This window comes from Carettochelys insculpta, chromosome 27 (assembly GCF_033958435.1).
Source record: "Carettochelys insculpta isolate YL-2023 chromosome 27, ASM3395843v1, whole genome shotgun sequence".
In the NCBI taxonomy this organism is placed as follows: Eukaryota; Metazoa; Chordata; order Testudines; family Carettochelyidae; genus Carettochelys; species Carettochelys insculpta.
Window position 1 is genome coordinate 7,957,381 of NC_134163.1, and position 24,418 is coordinate 7,981,798.

General features: G+C 50.4%; 1 protein-coding gene across 1 annotated transcript; it reads left to right on the forward strand.

The window, feature by feature from the left end:
* Window positions 1–15,927: 15,927 nt before the first annotated feature.
* On the forward strand, window positions 15,928–23,115 carry LOC142002488 (la-related protein 6-like). The gene is made up of 3 exons (XM_074978634.1): window positions 15,928–16,094; window positions 18,675–18,885; window positions 22,054–23,115. The coding sequence occupies exons 1-3, from the start codon at window positions 15,928–15,930 to the stop codon at window positions 23,113–23,115; spliced, it is 1,440 nt and encodes a 479-aa protein (XP_074834735.1).
* Window positions 23,116–24,418: the final 1,303 nt, after the last annotated feature.

Here is a 24,418-nt window from a genome sequence, read left to right on the forward strand (position 1 = left end):
GCCCCTGTCGGTGTCATACTTACACCTCCGTTTGGTTTAGATCAGTACCATCCACCCACTTCCAGGATCCTTCGTGTTCACCGTCCGTCAAGCCAATCCAGTACTCTGTCTGCTTTTGCTGCTTGGTGAGGAACTCCTGGGGAAGATCAGAGACACTGCAACCCACGCAAAGAGTCTTCAGTGTTCCATGGAGAAGCTCTGCTCAGCTCCCAACCCCAAATGACGCCAGGCCCTTTCCCCAAAGTGCCCACTGGCAGCTGGGGGAAGAGCTCCCAGCTGGCCCTGGTGATGGGGGGGGAGAAGGGGTCCTCCGATGGGGTGAGTGAGCTCCTTACTTCTCATTCCCAGAGATCTGAACCCCATTTTAGTTAGTTGTTTCTTCCCAGGCACCCAGGATTGTGGAAGACAGAACTGGCTCCTCTGTAATAGAGGCTCTAACCTGGGGCGGGTCATGAACAGGTGTCAGGGATCACACACGCCCTCTGCTTCCCATGTCTGTCAGCGTGGGAAAAGGTGGGCTTGTGGGGATTCTTGGTCTGGACAAGGCCAAGCTGTCCACCAGCAAAGTCCTCAGTGGTCTCAGGTCTGAGGCCACTGAGCTGCCCCTCCATCCCTCCCTGAGTGGCTCAGACCCAATAGGGCCCCACGAAGCAGAACCAGGGGAGTCCAGCCTAGTCCCTTCCTTCAGCACTGGGGCCAATGCGAGCAACTCAGCTAGGATCTGGGGCACGTAGGTAAAGCTCCTCCCCATGACTATCAGCTTGGGTCCACGGGCTGATGGGCCCCAGGCTCCTGTTCTCCAGGCAGCCCTCACTCTACCCCTGACCTTTGGAGCCATTCAATGCCTTCCAGGGGTGGGCCTGCAATGGCATGAGGCTGGAAGAGGTTTAACTCTTGCCTCCCCCATAGGGCAGGGGGGGAGCACAATCCTGCCCCAGCTACAGCACCTCCTGCACAGCAGTGGCTTCAGCATGTGCTTCTAAGCCCCAAGGCAGGAGCTGAGGAACACCTGGCCCTGTCCTAAGGGTGGTGGAAATGCCTGGGGTCAAAACCATTGACTTGGGCTCCTTGGCACTTTCTCAAGCCCCACCCCCAGGCTGGGCTTGCAAAAACAGGCATGAAAAAGCCACCCCAATGGTCCTAGTTGTCTCCGTGCTGGTAAGCGACTCAAGTTACCTGCTCCTCCCGATCAGTAATGATCACTAGGTCGGCCTGCACCTGCCAGCAGCTGTGTCTGCTCCTCTCCCATGTTGACAAGTTTTGAGAAAAGAAGTAGCATCTTCCTCTGTTTGAAATCCATTGCTTGGGGCACCAGGAACAGCTGATGTCTGAGAAGGGAGGAGAGGGAAACTCAGCCAAGTTGTGCTCATAACAGGGGATCACTTAAGAACAGCCAGCACCTGTACTCCTGCCCTTCCCATTGGCTGGGTAGCTGCCACCTCAGCTCTAGGCCTTTGGCCAGACTGCAGGAGCAAGCGGCTTTCACAGCTGAAGTTGAAAGCAGGCGCAGCAGCCAGTGGTCCCTGTAAGCTGAGCGCTTGGGCAGCTGCCCACGAGAGATTCAGCTGATTAGCAGAGCACCCCCAGCGGACTGCCTGTGTTTCTCTGGGTGGTGCACATCTGCACATGCCTGGGGGTCACAGACCAAAATTTATTCTGCCCACCTCGGAACTGGTGCGCGTTCCAAGCCGGAGACTAGAAGGCCTCTGTTCTACTGCCAGCGCTGCCGTCTGAAGAGTCACTTCCCTGCATTTCTTCCCCTGGGTGTGAAATGGGGACACTGGTAGCATACTCACTGCGGGGCTCTGAGGTATTGGAGAGCGGCAACTCCAGGGTGCAGAGTTTCACGCGTAACACCCACTGCAGTAACTGGGAGTATTTCCCTTCTCTTTCTTCTGTTTTGCTCTTGGCTCGCTTGGATTCCTCTGAAAGCTGCATGTTGCCAGCTACGAGCCGGGAATCTAAAAGAGGGAGGAGATGCCACGCGTGTGGGAGCTCAGCGGTGTGAGCATCGGCCTTGTAAACCCAGGGCTGTGAATTCAATCCTTGAGGAGGCCATTTAGGGGTCTGGGGTGAATAGATTAAACAAATAATCTTCCAGGGACAGTGCGTGGTCCTGCCGAGAGGGCAGGGGACTGGGCTTGATGACCTCTTGAGGTTCCTTCCAGCTCCATGAGGTAAGTATGTATGTATGTATATCTCCAGGTTGGACTGGAGCAGTTGACTTCAGTGTCCCTTTCACCAGTTATAGGAGAGTTAGGCCAATAATGGCATCCATCTATGGTCTCTCCTGGCCATTCATCAGGAGGCTACTAAGGTCTGTGTGAGCAGTGTGGGGGAGTTAGGCTGCAAGAGTGGACACTGTGGAAGCTGCATCAGGCTTCTGTTTTTAATGTTGCATTAAATTATGTTCTGTCTGGTGATCTAACTGACCCACCCAGCCTTGGGAACTGGAGGTGCCCATCAGTCTAGGTGCAGATTGGCAACCCAAACTACAAGCCAGTTAAGCCTGAGGAGAGTAATTAGGGATAAAATGAGGGGAGGGGATGAGATGCTAAGGGGAAAGGGTCCATTTGCTGAAGGTTTAAGGTCTCAGAGATAGATGCCTGGGGGCAGAGGTTTGCCTGGAAACAAGGAGACATACGCATCCCACAGAACTGGAAGGGATCTCAAGAAGTCATCAAGTCCAGTCCCCTGCACTCCCAGAAGGACCTATTCACCATCCCTGACAGAGTTCTTTTTTCTTAAATCTAACCTAGCCTGGAACCTTGAAAGGCCCCTTCAAGGATTGAACTCATAACCCTGGGATCACCAGGCCAATGAGCTATCCCTCCCTTGGGACAGAGAAGGAGGTTCATGTGGAAAAGAGCAGCCTTACTTTCCAAGTCAAAAAGTATTGTACAACTTTTTCACCACTGAAATGTTGCCATTGCATGACACACATTAGGTCACGCTGCCAGCTTTCAACACAGTAGCTTCCTGAGCACACTACTCAAAGGCCAGATCCATCCTGCCACCCACTCACTGATTGTTGGCAATGACAACAGAGAGTCCAGAGACACCTTAAAGACTAAAGACAGGGCTTGTCTACCTTAGCCCCCGGTAATCAGCCTGAGTATGGAATAGCAATGAGGTTCTAATTCTCACTGCGGGAACTTCAAAGTTCGCAGCTTGGAAGCACCAGCAAGCCATGGAGCTGCCTGTACTTTGAAGTGCCCTTACTCCCAAAAAGTTCCTGTAGCGAGAATTAGCCTAATGAGGTGCCGCATATCATAGAATCATAGAATATGAGGACTGGAAGGGACCTCGAGAGGCCATCGAGTCCAGCCCCCTGTCCTAATGGCAGGACCAAGTACTGTCTAAACCATCCCTGATAGACAGCTATCTAACCTGTTCTTAAATATCTCCAGCGATGGAGATTCCACAACCTCCCTTGGCAATTTATTCTACTGTTTGACCGCCCTGACAGTCAGGAACTTTTTCCTAATGTCCAACCTAAACCTCCCTTGCTGCAGTTTAAGTCCATTGTCTCTTGTTCTGTCCTCAGAGGCCAAAAAGTACAAGTTTTCTCCTTCCTCCTTATGGCACCCTTTTAGATACCTGAAAACCGCTATCATGACTCCTCTCAATCTTCTCTTTTCCAAACTAAACAAGCCCAATTCTTTCAGCCTTGTCTTCATAGGTCACATTCTCTAGACCTTTAATCATTCTTGTTGCTCTTTTCTGGACCCTCTCTAATTTCTCCACCTTTCTTGAACTGCAGTGCCGAGAACTGGACACAATACTCCAGCTGAGGCCCTAACCAGTGCAGAGTAGAGTGGAAGAACAACTCCTAACATCTTGTTCACAACACACCTGTTAATGCATCCCAGAATCATGTTTGCTTTTTTTGCAACAGCATCACACTGCTGACTCATATTTAGCTTGTGGTCCACTATAACCCCTAGATCCCTTTCTGCTGTAGTGATTCCTAGACAGTCTCTCCCCATTCTGTATGTGTGAAACAGATTGTTCCTTCCCAAGTGGAGCACACTTTGCATTTGTCCTTATTATACTTTATATGCATCACAGCACCTCATTGCTATTTCCTGCTCAGGCTGATTGCCATGCCCCCTTTGAAGAATGGGGCTAGTGTAGACAATATATGGAGATACACATCTTACAGAACTGGAAGGGACCTTAGGAGGTCATCTAGTTCAGCCCCCTGCCCTCTTGGCAGGGCCAAGAACCATCCCTGACATCTATTTGCCCTGATCCCTAAATGGCCTCCTCAAGGATTGAACTCATGACCCTGGGTTTAGCAGGCCACTGCTCAAACCCTTACAGTCTGGTCGATTGCAGCATGAAACTGCAGAGCTAGAATCCTTTTTCCAATCTGGCACCCTCAGCATGGGTTTGAAGACAGACATGGAATGATGCTGTCATTACAGAGCAACAAGAAGTCCTGTGGCACCTTATAGACTGACAGATGTTTTGGAGCATCAGCTTTTGTGGGCAAAGACCCGCTTTGTTAGTCTATAAGGTGCCACAGGACTTCTTGTTGTTCTCGAAGATAAAGACTAACACGGCTCCCTCTCTGATACTTGTCTCTCATTACAATGTGGGATTTCCCCTTCCAGTACTCTCACCTTCTCATCAGGGCTGGAGGTGAGCCACATCCACATTGACTGAATTAGCACATATGTTAGGCTTCCCGCTGACACCCCTCTGTTTCACTGCATGCATCTAAGGGACTGAGCTCTAACTCATGGCCTAACAAATGTGTTAGTCTTTACAGTGTCATTGGCCTCCTTGTTTTTGCTGAAACAGGCTAACACGGCTCCCTCTCTGACACCAAGAGTTTATTTGTGACGTATTGAACCAACCACACTAAGGAGAAGTGTTTCTGGCAGGCAGGGAGCGCAGTGAGCTGAAGGCTTCTGAGCACACTTCAGCAGGGAAATGCATCTTCCTCTACATTTGACAGAGCACGGGGGAAAAAAACCAAACCGTCATCCTTTCCATTAAAGGTACTTACACAGCACGCTCAGGGAAATGAGTGCCACCAGTAACAGCACGCAGAGAACCACCACTATTGACAGCCACGGCCACAGCAAGATCTTCCGGGCAGGGGGCTTTGATTCTGGGTGTACAATGAGAACGCGAAAACACCTGAGTGCACGTGGTACCTAACGTACAGGACTCTGCAGCAGCAGGAAGACAGTCATGAGCCAGCTCCTCAGCTAATGCAACTCAGCACGGTCCTTCCAGCAGTGTCAGCGGAGCTACTTTAATTTACACCTGCTGGTCTGTAGCATTCATAAATAGCGACAGTGTCCAGGGGCGATAGGCTGTGCTTTGGAGGCCCCAAGAGAGTGTCTCAGCTCTCCTTATTATCTGCGTTAGGGTGCCATGCACAGCCCTTCTCTCTCCCCACCCCCTGTCCTGCCCCATCCCACCCCAGCTTTGGCACCATATGCTCAGTGATAAACAAGCACCTTTTGAGAAGCAGTCTTTGGCCTGAGGAGCATCCAATCTAAAGAGCCAAAATGGATGGAGGGCGGTAGGGAAAACTGAGGCAGAGGGAGGCAAAGGCCCAAGGTCATCCCGCAGGACAGTGGCAGAGCCGGGAACCGAGCCCAGTTTCTTGTGTTCCAAACCAGTGACCCATCCCTTGGGCCACACCGTCTCTCTCTGCAACATGTCACACACAGAGATGTTGATATGTCCAGCCCTGCAATAGGGCTCCCAGCTGAGAAGCTCCCATCAGAGTCTTTCTGCAGCTGAGTCTTACCTGCTTTCTTCACATTGGTTTGCTGAGATCTGGGAGGAAATTTCAGCTCTGCGTAGGTGACATCAGCCTCCAGATCCATTGTTCCTTAGAATTATAGAACCCTAGGGTTGGAAGACACCTCAGGAGGTCATCAAGCCTATCCCCCTGCTCAAAGCAGGACCAATGCCAACTAAATCATCCCAGCCAGGCCTTTGTCAAGCAGGGACTTAAACACCTCTAGGGATGGAGATTCCACCACCTTTCTAGGTAACACACTCCAGAGCTTCACCAGCCTCCTAGGGAAATCGTTCTTCCTCATATCCAACCTAGACCTCCCCCTCTGTAACTTCAGACCATTGCTCCTTGTCCTGCCATCTGTCACCACTGAAAATAGCCTCTCTCCATGCTCTGAAATCCCCCTTCAGGTTGTTGAAGGTCTGCTAGCAAATCTCCCCTCACTTTTCTCTTCTGTAGACTGAATATAAACCTAAATCCCTCAGCCTGGCCTCATAAGTCATATGCTCCAGCCCTCTCATCATTTTTTTGCCCTCTGTTGGACTCTCTCCAATGCATCCACATCCTTCCTGTCGTGTGGGGCTTGAGGTAAGAGATGCTATTAAAGAGCCAGGGTTGGTTACTGACTAATAAGATCATCCACACAACCCACGGAACTCCAGGCTATGGGGTGATACTTGGGCTTGGAAGGGTTTCCTAAGTCAGGAGAGAGTGGAACAATCCAGCTGGTGGACAAAGATGACAAAGCCCCAGGATGCTTGAGTGTGGGAGACAGTAGAAGCAAATTTAGATCATCCTCCCAATTGCTCATTTCAACACCTGTCCAATACATCAATTCAAGCAACCCAGGCCAACCCTTACCCTGCACATCTTGCTAGGAGAAAAGCCAGCACATCTCACAGAACTTGCTTTAATAACAATGCTACCTCTTAATTAGTGCACTTCCTCAGTCCATCTAAAAACACTTTGCAAAGGAGGCCTGTGATATATTCTCATTTTACAGATGGGAAAACTGAGGTACGTAATGGTGTCATGACTTGCCCCAGATCACCCGGCAGCAGAGAAAGGACTAGAAGCCAGGTTTTCCAAGTGCAAGTCTAACGATTTCTCCTCAAGGTCACACTTGCCGTACTCTAGGCTGATAGTAGATCAAGTGACCTGGTTCATATGGCACTCGATGAGGATTTCAGAGCTCTGAGTTCTGTCCTGCCTCTGGCACTGGCCTTCTGCGGGACCTGAGCCAAGTCACATTACCTTGCTGTGCCTCAGTTTCTCCATTTGAAAAACAGGCAGCATGGTATTTATAAAAGCTTTGAGATCGCAGGATAAAGAATTCCAGACAGGAACCAGGGTGATTTTTTTAAAATAAAAAAGTAGACCAGAAAAGAAATACTTCAGTAAGAAGTATTCTCTGGTCTAGAGATGAGAAGGTTGCAGATAAGCAGATACATGACAACAGACTTCAATATATAATGCAGAATCATGGAACACTAGAACTGGAAGGCACCTCGAGAGGTCATCAAGTCCAGTCTCCGACCCTCACAGCAGGACCAAGTACTGAAGACCATCCCTGACAGATGTTTATCTAACCTTCTCTGAAATATCTCCAGTGATGGAGATTCCACAACCTCCCTAGGCAATTTATTCCAGTATTTAACCACTCCAACAGTTAGGAAAATGTCCAACCTAAATTTCCCTTGCTGCAGTTTAAGCCCATTGTGTCTTGCCCTATCCTCAGAGGCCAAGAAGAACAATTTTTATCCCTCCTCTTTGTAACACCCTTAGGTACTTGTAAACCGCTATCGTGTCCCTTCTGAGTCTTCCCTTTTCCAAACTAAACAAGCTCAGTTATTTCAGTCTGCCCTCAGAGCTCATGTTCTCTATTCCTTTAACCATTCTTGTTGTTCTTCTCTGGATCTTCTCCAATTTCTCCACATCTTTCTTGAAATATGGTGCCCAAAACTGGACACAATATTCCAACTGAGGCTAATCAGCGCAGAGTAGAGCAGTAGAATGACTTCTTGTGTCTTGCTCACAACACACCTGTTAATGCATCCCAGAATCATGTTTGCTTTTTTTGCAACATAGTCACACTGTTGACTCATATTTAGCTTGTGGTCCACTATGACCCCTAGATCCCTTTCTGCTGTACTCCTTGCTAGACAGTCACTTCCCATTCTGTATGTGTGACACTGATTATTCCTTCCAAAGTGGAGTATTTTGCATTTGTCCTTATTAAACTTCATCCTATTTACCTCAGACCATTTCTCCAGTTTGTCCAGTTCATTTTGAATTATGACCCTATCCTTCAAAGCACCTGCAATACTTCCCAGCTTGGTATCATCTGCAAACTTACTAGGTGTACTCTCTATGCCAATATCTAAACTGTTGATGAAGACGTTGAACAGAACCCAGTCCCAAAACAGACCCCTGTGGAACCCCACTTGTTATGCCCTTCCAGCATGTTTGTGAACCGAATATGTAAAAGTCTGACATCAAAGAGGACATGGATCCTTTGTTCTCCATATCTGTGAGGGCTGGAGAAGAAAGAATCAACTTTGCAGCAAGGAAGGCCTTGGTTGACTCTAGGTAAATCTAGAAAGTTAGATAAGCCATGGAACAGGTTACTAGCGAGGCAGTGGAATCCCTATCCCAGGCGCTTTTGAAGAACAAGTTAGACAAAGTCCTGCCAGGGAGGGCATAAGTGGACTTGGGCCTCCCTCATCACGGGCCTGAACTAGATGACTGTGCGAGGTCGCTTCCAGGTGGAGGTAGGCAGCGTCAGCCAGGGAGGGAGGCAGTTCAGTGACTGAGTCAGGCAAGGCGAGAAAGGAAGGAAAGCTTTGTCAATTTCCCTCAGCATCGGAAACCACATGCCACCCAGGGTCAGCTGAGAGTGGAAGTTGCAGTAACAACGGGTCACATTGTGGATTCCCCTCACACAGTCTCCACATGAAAGGCAGGGCAAATTTCTCTCACAACAGAGCTGTTGGGCTGGTTCCTACAGGCCCTTCCAGAGGGAAAGGCAGAGTGTTTTCAAGTCTCAGAAGACTGAAATCTCCCTTCGCCCAAGCCCCATCTTACAGCTGGCTTGGTTGGAAGTTTTTGCGCCAGGTTTGTACATGTTGCTCCTTGGGAGTTCAAATGTGGCATTGCTCCAGCCCCACATGTGCCCAGTGTGGTCAGCTGGTCCAGGAGCATCTCACACAGACCCTTGTGGTGCCCCCCATCCTCTTCTGCAGCACCTCACTCTGCTCTTCCAGCCCTGGGCTCCCCACCTACAGACAGCTCAGCCCAGGCACCTCAGGCCTGCATTACTCTTCTGGACCCCTGTACAGCTCTGCCAACGCACTTCATACCTGACTTGGAGCCCTTTGCTATTACAGCCTTGAATGTTCTGCAACAGCACCTCAATCCTGACCCACCCTACCAGGGAAGAATCGGACATCAGGGGCCAGAGCTGCTGAAAGGGCCCATGGCTTGTGGTACCTGGCCATGGCATCACATGGATGCTGGGGACACTACCAAGTGGGGTGCACACACGCTGAGTGTGGAATACCGTTATGTTTATCACATACTTACAGGGAAATCAAATACGTAACTATTTGTGCTGCCCAGTTGCAACATAACACTGCTCCTAGGAATAAAGAAGCAGAATAGACAAGAACGCCAAAACAGAGAGCAAGAAAACAGGCTGCTCCCCTAAACAGAGAGGCTTAACTCCCTCCACCTTACTGTCGCTTGGCTGTCTTCAGACTTCCTGATGCTAGCCCAGAACACATGGCTTGCTACAGAGCCCCCTAAAAGCTGCAAGCAGGACCAGACAAACTCTCTGAAATTTAAAGTGACAGCATAAATTTTAGAACAGGTTTTTTTGGACTATGGGGGGTAAATCCTCCCGACAGCTTAAGGTGAAAGAATCTCTGTCCTCACAAAGAATCCTCGGTCACAGGTTTTTTTTACACAAGAGGCAGGAATGAGGACTGTGGCTTTTATTGAATTAGTGGCAATGCTGTGATCCTGCCCTGAACCCCAGGAAAACTCCCCTGCCCTTTCCATTATCTTGCCAGGATGGGCATTAGGCAGGTTTTAATTAGTGCAGTCAGACCTTTGGTTTCCACCCACCCGTATGGGGAAGTGAAAAGTGTTGAGTTAAATATGCATCTCTCGTTCACAGGGTATCTGTTGGTTTGTTTTTTCCTGCCCCAGACCAAAGCCCAGCTGTGGATCCTCACGCTGGCAGCTGACTGGGCTCCTGGGACCCTGTCTCTGCCAAGCTGTCAGTAAAACTGCAATCCCCCCCGACCCCGAGATACCACTCCCCAACAATGCTTACCACAATGGGGGGAGTGTCTATTCACTCAACAGCATTATGGGAATGGTTATAAAGGACCATTGAACAGTTATGAAGATGGACCATTGAAAGCCAGGTTCCCTCAGTAATCTTAACATGGACTACCAAAACAAAAACAAGCTGTCCAGTAGCACTTTAAAGACTAACAAAATAATTTATTAGGTGATGAGCTTTCATGGGACAGACCCACTTCTTCAGACCATAGCCATACCAGAACAGACTCAATATTTAAGGCACAGAGAACCAAAAATAGTCATCAAGGTTGACAAATCAGGAAAATATTCTCAAGGAGAGCAAATCAAAGAGTAGCGGGGCAGAAGGGGCAGATGCTTTGTATATTGGACAGACTTCAAACTCTCTTAGGCAAAGAATTAATGGGCATAAAACAGACAAAAAAATATTCCTGATTCACAAACCTGTCAGTCAGCACTTTAATGGAGTAGGCCATTCTGTTAACAACCTGAAAGTTTGCATCTTACTGAAGAGAAAGTTTCACAACAGTTTGGAAAGAGAGGCTGATGAACTCCCTTTTATATTCAAATTTGACACATTAACACATGGTTTGAACCAGGATGGGAATTTTCTAGGTCATTATTGGGAGGCAGACCAGTCCTTGCCCACAGACAACCTGCCAACCTGAAGCAAATCCTAATCAGCAACTATACACCGCACCACAGTCACTCTAACTCAGGGACCCATCCATGCAAAAACCTCGTTGCCAGCTCTGCCCACATATCTACACCAGCAACACCATTACAGGACCTAACCAGATCAGCCACAACATCGTGGGTTCATTGAGCTGCACATCTACCAATATAAGTTATGTCATCATGTGCCAGCAATGCCCCTTGGCTATATACATCAGACAAACTGGACAGTCTCTACGTAAAAGAATAAACACACACAAATCAGATATCAGAAATGGCAATATGCAAAAACCCGTAGGAAAGCACTTTAATCTCCCAGGCCACACAATAGCAGACTTAAAAGTAGCTATCCTACAGCAAAAAAATTTCAAGACCAGACTCCAAAGAGAAATTGCTGTGCTACAATTCATCTGCAAATTCGACACCCTCAGCTCAGGCTTAAACAAAGACTGTGAATGGCTGACTTAATACAAAAGCAGCTTCCCCTCCCTTGGTGTTCATGCCTCCAGATCAACTGCTGGTAGTAAGCCTCACCCCTCCTGACTGAGCTAACCTTGCTATCCCTAGCCTTGTTCTGGCTTACTTGTACCTGGCCCTGCAGATTTCCATGGCCAGCATCTGATGAAGTGAGTCTGTGCTCACGAAAGCTCATGCTCAAAACTTTTCTGTTAGTCTGTAAGGTGCCACAGGACCCTTCGTTGCTGTTATAGGTCATTATAGGGGCTCTTATGCATACTTGGCCTTGTCAATTCTTGACTCCCCCTGTCCCCCACCCCTCTGCTCTCTGATTTGCTCTCCTTGATAATATTTTCCTGATTTGTCAACCTTGATTACTATTTTTGGTTCTCTGTGCCTTAAATATTGAGTCTGTTCTGGTCTGGCTATGATCTGAAGAAGTGGGTCTGTCCCACAAAAGCTCATCACCTAATAAATTATTTTGTTAGTCTTTAAAGTGCTACTGGACTGCTCTTTTTTTTGATAGTATATAAACTAGCACGGCTCTCTCTCAGTTTCTACTGAACTTGGGCTGTGTATCTGCCCCTCCCACCCATGATCCAGCTTCATCTCAAGCTGGGTAGGCTGGGCCACAGATGCATGAGTTAACTCACATCAACTGCTGCTGTGGTCCAACACCGGACCCACCTCTCGCCACATGTGGCCCACAGGCTGCCCTCCGGAGCCAAATGCACAATGCTGGGAAGACAGCAACTGTCCCTGTCTGCCGGCTGCTACCACAGAATCAACTCAGCTTTAAGCTTGCCCATGAACCATATGAAGCTATGAGAGGGTTTAAAAAAGGGAACAAGTTGGGGTGGAGGGGGACATAAGGGGCAGGGATGTTAAAGTGGGTGACCCGTTAAACGATAATACAAACCAGTTAACTGTTTTAACCTAGGTCCCACCCTTGGCCCTGCCATGACTGTGAGGTCCTGCCACAGCTGTGGGACCCACTGCCTGGCCTGATCGGCCCTCCGCAGGTGGGGCTGCTCCAGCCTAATGCAGCTGGCCAGCACCGATGTTAACTGGCAAAGGCCTTCTGCTTACCAGGAAGCTTACTGGTAACCATTTAACACCTGTAGCAAAGGGAGAGGTGATTTGGTGGAGGCAGTATTGTCTAGTGATTAGAGCAGAGGGCTGGGATGCAGGACTCACTGGTCCTCTTCCCAGTTCTTTTAGAGGAGTTTTGTCTAGGGTCGTAGCATGTGTAAAGCTGCTGATGCTGGTTGGTTCTGCAGCCCAGTGTGACCCAGGCCTCTCGGATGTGCCCAACACAAAATCCCAGAGCAAAGTTGCCTTTCCTATGGCAGAGTTCAAACCAGGACCTGCCTGGCTTGGCTCCAGCTCTATTTTTTAACTGTTGCTAAAATGCACATGACAGCTGGCGCCTCATGGGGAAGAGCTCTTCCCACTATGTCTGTCGAGCCCCAGCACTTACCTGGCTGTGGAGTCCTTGTGTCTTCAGTTGTTATAGGAGCTGTGCTGAGTGGTACTCAGTTGCTCGGGCAGAGGAGCACCGCAGGGCTGCAGCACAAGCCCTCCAACTCCTTGCGATGCAGCATCTCCACCGGCCGCCACCAAAGCACTGCGGAGAGACACAGAAAGCCAGAGTTCTTGTTTTTTAATTTGGCTTCCTCTTTTAGAAGGCTAGAGCTGATGTGGGAAAACTCTTGAATAACTAGATCTGTGAGACAGCCCGGCGCTCTGGCAAACAAGCACAGAGTCCCCAGAGACCAAAAGGGTTACACAGCAGGTCCATTCACCAGCCTTCCCATCAGAGCAGTGTGGATGGTTCCTGTCCCTAGGATCGGCCCCCCGGCACTTGCTCTGCATCCTGGCAGAGCTCAGCACATAGAATGTTTTCTTGTGGCACAGCCTCTGCATTCTCCGTCTGAATTTCAGCCCTTCTTTGTCCGAGCCCCTTCTATTACTCCACCTAGGATCTGTCCTGGTCCTTGCTTCCGGCAGAAAATTCACACGCCCTGTCCCAGATGTGCTTACAGATCCACAGCTCATTGTGTTATTGTTCTGTCAATACACTACTAAACGTGAGCTGGAATCCAGGCAGACATGTGCACTGGTATTTCACAAGAGGGTAGAGCTGGCTGGTTGGGAAGTCCTTTAGCGTGCAGAGGGGGAAGGAAAGATGGTGAAATTTAGGTCAGCCTGGGAGCTGCTTGGCGCTGGGGGTGGTGATGTAGTGGAGGGTGGATGTGTGTGAACAACAGGCTAAGGACAACCGCCTCCTGTTTGTAACCCAAGCTGGCAGGTAACACCTCTGTCCCTGAACAAAGAGCGGGGAGGAGCCCAGCTGGTTTGAATGGTGTGTGTGTGGCAGTTAGAAGGTGAGGGAAGGTGGTTAGCCTGTGCTGAGGGGAGAGGGAAAAAGAAGGGGGCTAGACCCCAGATGGGGGCGCCCTTCGGGCCTCCTCTCCCCAAGATGAATTGGACTGACTGTCTCTGCCTGTTGGACTGACACCTCTGCACTGCCCTGTGTCTCTGTTGACTAACACACTTTCTATTCTACCTGCTGAGCGAAGGTCACTTCTGGCTGTGGACGGGGTGCAGTGCTTGGGGACCCCTGAATCCCTTTACACTGGGAGACCAGCCTCGGGCCAAGGACCCAGGGAGCACATTTGTGCCACCTCCCTGATTCACACTATGCACGCCTCAGCCCCGGCATAAGCAGCTGAGAGAGAAACAGACGGGTTCTTACAGCCCATGCAGAGGTGCAAGAGAGATGGGAAAGGGAAGAAAGTGTGTGCACCCCCCCCACCCCCCGGCACCGGTCAGCCTGGGCCCACCTTTGGGGGGAGGTACAGGGGTGTCTGTTTTTTTCTTCCCCCTCCCTTTTCCTTATTGATGCCACCTGCTGTTTCCTGCCAGCCCGTGTTCCTCCCCCACCCCCACAGGGCAGGAAAAGACACCTGGGTCGCACATCACTTCACACCACCCCCAGCCCTGTGCTCATGGTGCCAGGCAGCACCCATGGGTATTTGCTAAGGAGCAGCTCCTTGTGGTCACAGTGGGGACTTCCCTCTGTGATAACAGTCTCATGGCTGCTCTGGGAGCTGCATGCCAGCCTGGGGCCTTTGTAGGGTTTGGGCAGAAACCAGCAGCACCTGGTTTCATTTGGGTGGGAGACAGTGTTGGAGCTCCACTCTAGCTCCTCCCCTGCAGTGTCCTAGCCTGCCCCATTAAAGCCTGTCCTCTGGGAGCACAGGGGCCCTGTGCCTGGACTGGGCTACCCTCAGCATCACCCCCAGTCTAGTGACAAAGAAGGAGCCTGGGAGCTCATGGTTCTGCTTCAATGGGACCCTCTCCAGCCTTTGCAGAGAAGCTAGTTCAGCAGCTGATGCATTAGTTGTTTACATGGGTGCTGCAGCTGCAAAAGGGCCATTCCCAAAAAGTTCCCTGTCCCAACAGAGTTACAGCCAGAGCCAACCAGCTTCTCCCTGTACGGAGCTCAGGCTGCACAACAGGCCCGCACAGGGTGGGTTACGACTGCATTTCATGCCTCTGTTCCAGCTCCTCGCAGTATAGTATGGTGAGATGCATAACAAGCCCTAGGCAGGGCTCAGCTGTGTGCTGGAAAGCCAAAAGCCTCTGCATAACCAGCCTCTCCTGGGGCTCTGCCCTGTTTCCTGCATGTCTCATACAGAGCAGGTGAAGCTATTTAACCCAAGGACACATTTCACCTGCCTGCTAGTTTGCCTCCTCTCACCCCCAAAGCTCTGAGGTGTGGTTTGCTGGGTGGCTCTGGCTTTTGTTATAAACCAGTGCCCCCAGGACCCATGGGAGTTCCTCTGCATTGTTTTCAGGGTTAGTTTGTGTAGGTGGAAGGAAAAGAAATAATTTAGGATCCTTCATAATGTAGCAGAAGGAGCTGGTGGGCTCTTACTGTGCCTTCACATGGTGAACCTGGTAAGCAGCAGGTGTTTTTATATGTTTTATTTTGCCTAGGGGCCCAGATTTTTCCTAGAGCCTGTTGTGCATTTCTGGGGATACAGCAATGAAAATGACTAGGGGCCTAGAGCACATGACCTATGAGTAGAGGCTGAAGGTATTTGCTGTTAAGCTTGCAGAAGAGAAGACTGAGGGGTGATGTGATAGCAGCCTTCAACTCCTTGAAGGGGGATTCTAAAGAGGATGGAGAGAGGCTGTTCTTGGTAGTGTCAGATGGCAGAACAAGGAGCAATGGTCACAAGTTACAGAGGGAGAGGTGTAGGTTGGATATTAGGGGGAAACTATTTCACTAGGAAGGTGGTGGAACCTCTGTCCCTAGAGGCTTTTAAGTCCTGCCTGGACAAAGTCCTGGCTAGGATGATTGAGTTGGGGTTGATCCTGCTTTGGGCAGGGGGCTGGACTAGATGACCTCCTGAGATCCCTTCCAGCCCTGGGATTCTGTGATCCCTGGTGTTGGGGCTGGGGGGGAAAGTGTATGTGCTGCTGTTTCCTAGTCATAAGCTCCTAGCAGGGCTGAATCAATAAGATGAGGTGCTGGGGCTCAGGCAACTATCCTATGTTTGTAACAGCTGTGCAAAGACCAGAGGCTCTGGGGCTTAGTCCTAGTGGTCATTAAGCAGCTTCTCCTTTGATAAGTGGCATTTGAAGTTGCTTGTGACAGTTCTCTCTTTTAATACCTTGCTAGATGCAGCACTATGTCCTCCCATGGCTCCTTGGTGGCCCTGGGGCTTGGTTCCCTGCCCAGGTGCAGTACCCCCCTGCAAATGCAATCCAGCCCCTTCTCTGCTCTGCATTTCCTTCCATGCAAAGGCCAGTCTTTCTCCTCGCTCAGCCAGGAAGACTTCTTTGAGCACTGTGACGGGTAGGTGTCTGTTATCTATTTACTGGTGGTGCATATTAGGGTGTGAGGGCTGAGCAGGAATTTGAAGGAAGGGGGCTGTGGCCTGGTACAGGTTGGGGTGCCAGAGGCAGGCTCTCGCCAGCTGTGCATTCAGGCAGCATGTGGCTCCCTGTGCTGGCAGGGGAGGGGTTGCCCACAGCCCCTGCCTCAGCAGAATCTCTCAGCTCCTGGGAAGCTGGCCAATGGTAGCTGAGAGATTGTACTGCTAGCAAAATCTCTACTTCTATTGGTCAGTTTCCTAGGCACCAAGAGGCTTTGATTTCCAGCCAATAGATGCTAAGAGATCTTGCAGGGGCGGTGCAGCCCAAGATCTCCCACCTGCCACAGTGGTAGGGGCTGGCCAAGGGACTTAGTGATCTGGATTTGGCCTGTGGGCTGTATCTTGCCCACCCCCGTCCTACAGGCACCAGGCCTATGTGCGGGCTCCCAGAGACAAGCTTCCAGTTCCCTGTCTCTGCTGAGACACTGAACCGAGAGGTCAAGCTGTGCCCACAGTGACCTGCTGGGGGCTAGGCCAAACATAACACAAGAATGACCATTACTGGGTCAGCCCAAAGGTCCATCCAGCCCAGCATCCTGTTGGCTGACAGTGGCCAGTGCCAGATGCCCCAGAGGGGGTGGACTGAAGACAATGATCAAGTGACTTGTCTCCTGCCATCCATCTTCAGCCTCTGACAAACAGAGTCCAGGGACACCATTCCTACCCCATGGCTAACAGCCTTTTATGGCCCTAACCACCATGAGTTTATCTAGCTCTTTGAATGCTCTTACAGTCCTACTGCAAGGAGTTCCACAGGTTGACTGTGAGCTGTGTGGAAAAACTTTCTTTTATTAGTTTTAAACCTGCTACCTGTTAATTTCATTTGGTGGCCTCTAGTTCTTATATTACGGGAACAAGTAAATAACTTTTCTATATTCACCCTCTCCGTGCCACTCCTGATTTTATACACCTCTATCATAACCCCCTCAGTCTCCTCGTTTCTAAACTGAAAGGTCCCAGTCTCTTTAACCTCTCCTCATATGGGACATGTTCCACATCCTTAATTGTTCTAGTGGCCCTTTTCTGAACCTTTTGCAATGCCAAAATACCCCAGCTCGCTTCATGTGAGCCTCCAAAAAGGCATTTGCTAAAATTCACTTTTGTTGGTTGGTGAGGGTTTGTCTTCATCACCCGGGAGATGACCTCATCCTAGTTAGGAGATGATGGCGGCAGAGGGATCAAGAGGGAGAGTTAATCAGGAAATCTGCTCTTTCAGAGATTGTGGGAGGGATCCCTGGCTGACCCAACATGATGTCCCTCCCAAATGTGCCGTACCTGGGCTTCCCTCTAGCACTGTAGTTCTCTGGCATCACATGACTGTCTTGGGTTATGTCTATGCCAGCCCCTTCTTTTCGAAAGGAACATGGCAATGAGTGAGGTCAGAATATGATAATAAGGTGCAATGAATATGCAGCACCTCATTAGCAAAAGGCAGCAGAGGCCATTCAAAAGTGCCCCCTTTCGAATTGCAAGCCGCCCATGTCGACAGGACCCTCCAGTCTTTGAATATTGGAATAAGGGACTTTTGAAGACTGGTGGGTCCTTTCGAAAGCTGCACTTTTGAATTGCTGCAGCTGCTGTTATGCTAATAAGATGCTAAATATTCATGGTAGTGCCTCATTAGCATCTTTTGACCTCACTCATTATCATGCCTCTTTGGAAAAGAAGGGGCTAGTGTAGATGTAACCCTGCTGGCATAGGTATGATTGCTGAACAGCAATGGAGTCGGGGTAGGAATGGGACTTGCTGATAGCTGTGGTGCATTTCGTTTTAGATCTGAATGCTCAGTGTCTGGTTAAACACCCATGTTCTTGGGTTAAACTTCAATACTGCCATCTGGTTACATCTAGCAGCATCACAGTAATTCCAAAGACTGTTCCCCATCCTCTTGAAACAAATCCGAAGTATCTCTTGTTTTTTTTTCCCCCCCCGCCCCAACCACCCCTTGTGTGTTGCCTTTGACCTGCTTTTGCAAGATGAGTGCCTGGAAAGCCAGTCCATGCAAGTGCTGATAATTGGAACAGAGCCCTGCTTTTTGGTGTTCCTGTACCCATCACACGGTACTCCCTTCACCAGCTTTGTAACCCAGATAGGTAGGGCACATGGGCACCTCTCCACACTTGTGTGGTGCTAGTACTTCAATCCAGAGCTGACCTCTCACTGAGTCACCTCCCTCTCCATGGCTGAGTGGTGCTGACCCAATCTGCAATGGTGGGGTGGACGGAGTACTGTGTATCTGCCTTGAAGGCTGGAAGCCCTACCTGGGACTGCCTTGTATGAATGAACCCAATGACCTCCTCCATGGCAGCTGCACCAGGCTGGCCTGTGGGATGGTACCTGGGGGTTGTAGGTGGGTCACCCACTTACAGACAAGTTGTGAGTGGCAGTGACCCTAGCCTCGAGCTGCAGCTGCACAACCATTAGTAAAGAGCCCATGTGCTTGTTCATGCCAACGGCACGTGCGTTGACGTTGGGCAGGTTCCTGGCTGTCTTGCTTGTAGGAGCTTCTATGACCCGAATGATGTCCTTGGGTCCGACTCGTTTGAGTGTGACTCCTCGGTGCCTGACGCACAGTTGATCCAGAGGATTGTTTCTCAAGTGGAGTTCTACTTGTCTGACGAAAACCTGGCCAAGGACGCCTTCCTCCTGAAGCATGTGCAGAAGAACAAACTGGGCTTTGTCAGCATCAAACTGCTGACCTCTTTCAAGAAGGTGGGTGGCTCTTTCTTGCTGCTAACCTCATGGTTCTGAGACTACAGCAGTGATGGGTAACCTGGGCTAGTGAGTGGGCTGGGTGAGTGGCCTTCCTTCATCTCAGGGGCTGCAAGATTTTTGGTAACTTTGTCCTGGGATAGGGTGGTTTTCCTAACTGCATTTGGGTACCAAAAACTTGCAGGCTGTGTTGACAGAACCATAACAGCACTTTGCCTCTGAGCTATACTCTCCCTTGCAGCCAGTGTTGTGTCCAACTGGCAGTGCATCTCTGTTACATGCCCTCACTTGACGTGTTGCTTTTATAATGCCAGTAGGAAAAAAAGACACCGATGGAAACCCAGCAGAATCTGGCAACCCTGTGTGGGCAACAGTCAACCATGTATCTCGTGGGCTGTCCACAGAACCCCAATGGGCCATGAACTGCCTGTGGGTTACCCACCACAGCACTAGTGGGAAAGCCATGCCTGGGTCCAAGTGCTGTAGCCTTTAGGATGCTGATCAGCAGCATGTTAATTGTGATTGCCAGTGGATCACGAGCCTCAGGTAGGGAGGCTTGGTCTCTGTAGCCCTGGGAGTGGTGCTGCCTCCACCTCCAACATTGTGAAGCAGCTTTCATTGGCCGGAAACCAGCAAACAGCGGTAGCACTTGCAGGTGATGGGCAGCAGCACAGCCCATGGAGACCCGTCCCTCTCTCCCTGAATGCAGAAGGTGCCTGAACTTGGAGAACCAGCATCCCCAGGAGCAGCATGGGGCCACCTGTAGTAAGTGCTTCTGGCTGCAGCCTGCACCCCTCCCCTTCTGCCCCAGCTAGATGAAAGTGAGGGTAGGGGAGAGCATGGGAGGGGTGAGGTAGCTCCTGTGATGCCCTTAAACTCAAAACATGACCTCTGGCATAAAAAGGTTAGAGAGCCCTGCTAGGATGAAGGCCTAAGCTAACAGCCTGATGACATTGGTTGCTAATGTACAGCTTGATCCCTGGCCCTTCTGGGTCTCATTCTGCTCCCTGGCCATCTCAAAGGCATGCAGGTTTCTTGCCAGTCCTCATCCAAAATTGCTGTGCAGCCTTGTTCTGTTGTTGGCTGTGCATAAGTTCAGAGGTGGCTGAAATTCTTGAAGATGGATGGTGGCTTGTGTGGTGGCTTTTTTAAAAAAAAAAAAAAAAAACCTGGCAGAGCACTTAACAGTCACATAAGGGCTCTCAGGGTGAAAAAAATTTAACTTTCGTGAAGGTTTTCAACAGTAGGAGCCTCTGCTCAGGTTTGTAAATCCTGTGACGGAGCTGGGCAGAGAAAAGCAGACCACTTTCAAAAAGAAGCACCGTTCATAGACTGCTCCAGGAAGCAGTGGTTACTCGGGGCTCGTAGAAACTTGGTCACTTTACTTGGGAGAGTAACCTTAAGTTCCAATGTTGAGCAATCTTGGCCAAGTGTTGGCTGCCACTTCTGGAATTTTTGATTTATTCAAGCTCTGAGTTGAGTTTAGCTCCATGGTGTCCAATGCCTTAGCCACTGGCCACATGTGGTTTTGGCTTGAACAATAAGTACCTTGTCAAATAATGTGGCTAGTTCTCTACTATAGTAGCTACTGCTTCCCAACGGGTTTGGGCAACCTAGGTTTAGCTGTTCTTGGCTAGCGTGAAAATATTGTGTGAGATGTGAGTGTATACTATCAGGCCACTTGAGCATCCAAATGGCTTCACATTGGTTTGAACCATCCTCTGCTGGCCACACAGCACCCCTCATGGGACGCAGGCAGGACCTTGCTCTTAAGGGTGGAGACCTACTGGAAAGCAAGTCTTCACCTTGGCCCTGATCACACCAGCTGTTGGGTATTCAAACCACGCAAAGGCACTTTATGGTGGGGAGTGTATGGGAAACCAGCACTTCCCTTGGTAGTCTTCAAATCAAAACTAGATAAGAGGTGGGGGTCCCAGGCCCATTACTAGGCTTGGTGCAGGTGTAGCCGAACAGAAGCTTCCAAGCTGTGTGCTGCAGGAGGTCAGACCTAGTGATCTAATGGTTTCCTTCTGGCCACGCCCTCTAGGAAACCTCTTCTCCCTTCCCCTCCCTGCACCTGCCTGTGAAAATAAGTGAGAACCAAGGCTGAGGCATAGGTGAGCTCTTCTCACTTCTGGCCCTGCTGGGGGGTGAGGGAGATTTGAATGCTAGCCTACACTTCTGTGAGGGCAGCTGAGGGCAAAGAGAAGCCCCTTTCTTAGGGGGGGTCACTGAAGCATACTAAGGGAAAGAGGTGAAGAGATGGGCTTTGGTGCCTGAGGGCAGCAGTAGAAGTTAACAAGGAGAGCTTAGGAGGAGGAAATAATGGTATTAAAACACACACACTTGGCCTGTTGGCATTTGCTGGCCATTGGTTACTAGGAAAGTAACCAGTGGGAGGCATTGGTGTACAGAATGACTCCCTCAGTGGGCGATTTGCTTTCCTACTGTATGCAAGGGGCCCCCAAGGTGAAACGTGTTTTGTAGCTGAGAAGTGGTTTTCCCCCAATGTGCCCTGTTTCCACGGCTGATGCAGCTGAGGGAATTTCACAGCCTCCTGGGGGGGGGTGTGTGTGTGTGTGTGGGGGGGGGGGGGGACTACTTTTCAGGTGGAGCTGGATAAACTTGTGGGATTCTAGGAGAGTTGCCTGCAATAGCAGGGGACTGGCCTCTGCCCCTGGGCAGTAATTCTTAGGCCCTGTCTTCAGAGCAGCCTGCACTCAGAAGTCTCTGATCAAGGACTAGACAGTTTAGTGCATGTTCCTCCTGCACCATGTATTTCAGCTTCGGGCAGAGGAACATGTTCCAGAGTATTCAGTTTAGGGCAGTTTTCAGAAGCTTCCCCTGGACTGACCCTTCTATCTGCACCTTCCGCTTGCCCTTCCCTCCCAGATCTGTTCCCTACTCAATGTTGCCACTGCCTATCTCTCTTGCACTGAGGCAGTGTGGGGGAAATCCTGCCCTGGACTGGGATGGGGACAAAGCTTCTGAGTGACCTCCTGGTTGAGGGCATGGGCATATGGGAGAGGCTCTGGGTAAAGGCATGTCTCACAGGGACTGTACCAGAGCTCCTAGAGTGTGGGGTCTGGTCTGTATGTACCAAGAAGAGATGCAGTTAGATTAGCCTCGTGGTCAGAGACTATTGTTTCCCTTCCTCCTTGTGACCAGGTGAAATACCTCACCCGAGACTGGAGGATCACTCTCCATGCCTTGCAGTTCTCAGAGCTGCTGGAGGTGAATGAAGAAGGGACAAAGGTGAGAAGGAAAATCCCCATCCCAGAGTCTCTTCTGAGCCTCCCGCCCAGCAAGCTGCTCCTAGCCTGGAATCTCCTTCCTCGGGAGCAGGGCGCATCGCCGTCTCACCAGAAGAGCTTCATTGAGACCATCACCAAAATGTTCAGCCCTTTCGGTGCCATCACCTCCATCCGCATCCTGCGGCCAGGCAAGAAGCTGCCTTCCGATGTGAAGAAGTATTCCTCCCGCTACCCCGAGCTCCTGACCAAGTGCTGTGCCTTGGTGGAATACGAAAGCCTGGAAAGCGCCAGGAAGGCTTACGAGGAGCTGAACCATGGTCAGGGCCCCCCCGCTGGGGAGACCATCAAGGTGGTCCGTCTGTCTGGGAAGGGGTCCAAAAAGAAGAGTGGAGCTGAGCGGGATGATGCAGAGGAGGGGGAGCTGGTGGACCAGCTAGCCAGGAAGCAGCTGGTGTCTGAGAGGCTGGCCTGCCCCACAGGGGACTCTTTCTTCTGCAGCTCCTCAGAGTCTGACAGTATGCCAGCTTCCCCTCCTATCCTCATGCAGAAGTGCATCTCTGCTCCAGCATGGTCCTCCAGCAGCCTCTGCAGCCTGGGCATGAGCTTCAAACCCTGCTTCTTCAGCAGCCCTCTCCTCTCCAAGAGAGGCTTGGCTCAACCCCACAGCCCTTTGCCCCTGGCTGCTGAGCTGGGAAACAGCCCTTCCTCCAGCCCAGACACAAGTCCAGAGTTCCGAAGATCGTCCGATTCCTGCTGGGACAGCGGGATTGGCTCTGGCAGCTCGTGGGTCCAGCGGCAACGGGTGGCTGCCCAGCCACCAGAAACCAAAGCTCTACCCTGCAGCTCTCTGGCATTAAGAAAGATGCCCGATTGCTTGGGCCTTCGGCCTGGGGTGATGCGCCTGCCTCATGGGCCAGATGGTACCAAAGGCTTCTACAACAGCATCGGGAGAGGAAAGCTGGTCCTAAGGCACTAGTGTGTCTTGTTGCGGTGCTTTTTGTTTGTGGGTTTTTTGTTTTTTTTTTTTTCCTTCAAGTAAATTAACCTCTTTCCAGGATCACTGGGATAGCGAATGATGTACACGCAGCCCTGCGGGAAGCTGCAGTGCGAAGTACTAGATGCTTAGGGGTTAAGAGGGGGTGTTCACTTATGGTCGGCGTGGGAGGTGAGAGGCTAAGGAAGAGGCTGTACCAAACCACCACAATTTCTTCCCTTGCTGGGGTGGCGGCTGCTGTCCGTTTGCTGTCTAGTATCTAGACGTTCTAAGCTGAGCTGTGCTGTTGAGATGTTGTAACTAATGCTTGTATTCCACTATGGCCCAAGCGACTGGTTACCAAAGAGCTGCGTGTATGTTTCAGCCTGCACCTCTCACCAGCAAGACTTGTGGACTTCTCTTTCCGATCCAGTAACGTAGCCTTTGGTGCTTGCAGCAGTATGTTGCCTAGGGTGGGTTTATACCCTGCAGGTGGGGGATGGTGTGCCAGGTTGTGGTGGTCCAGATTGTATAAATAGGTGGCTTCTAAATGAAGCAATATCTGTGTGGACACGAGGTTATACTGATGGAATGTTAAAATGATCAATAAAGAGTATTCCAGGCACTTGTGGTCCTGTTGCTTTCTCTTTGCATGTCCTTCCTGAGCAGGCTGCAAAAACACTCTCCCTCCTTTGGGAAACTTTGAGTTTCCAAGCAAAGGGAGGCTCACTTCATCCTGCACCTCCCGTCAGGGATAAAGCTCAAGTCCTCCTGCCCCAAAGGAGCAGACGTGTATCCTATGGACTTAGAGAATCTTCACATGTGGCATGGGTCCTATGACACAGCTAGCAGTGCTGCTTTCTAGAGGATGGGATCGGGGCACAGTTTAACTGCTGTATCAGCTAGTGGCAAAGTGAACTGCCATATCGTAAGACCCTTTACAGACTTGGGGTGGAGAGTCCCTTCTCCACCCAAATAGACTTGGTCTGCAAAGTAGTGCTTTTTTGGTTTGGTAAAAACACATCTGGTTCTTTTCCATAGAACCCAATTATGTGGCTGTAGACAGCGCTTCTGAATCTGGTCTTGATGAGATTGGAACAGGAGATCTGCAAGGTGGGGTGGGGGGCCGGAAATAGACTTCTGTTGGATGTTTGAGTCCCTGTATAGGGATGGATCAGCAGCTATCTACCATGGCATCTTAGAGCTGGAAGGGACCTCAGGAGGTCATAACGTCCAGCCCCCTGGGTAAAGCAGGATCAACCCCAACTAAATCATCCCAGCCAGGACTTTGTAAAGCTGGGACTCA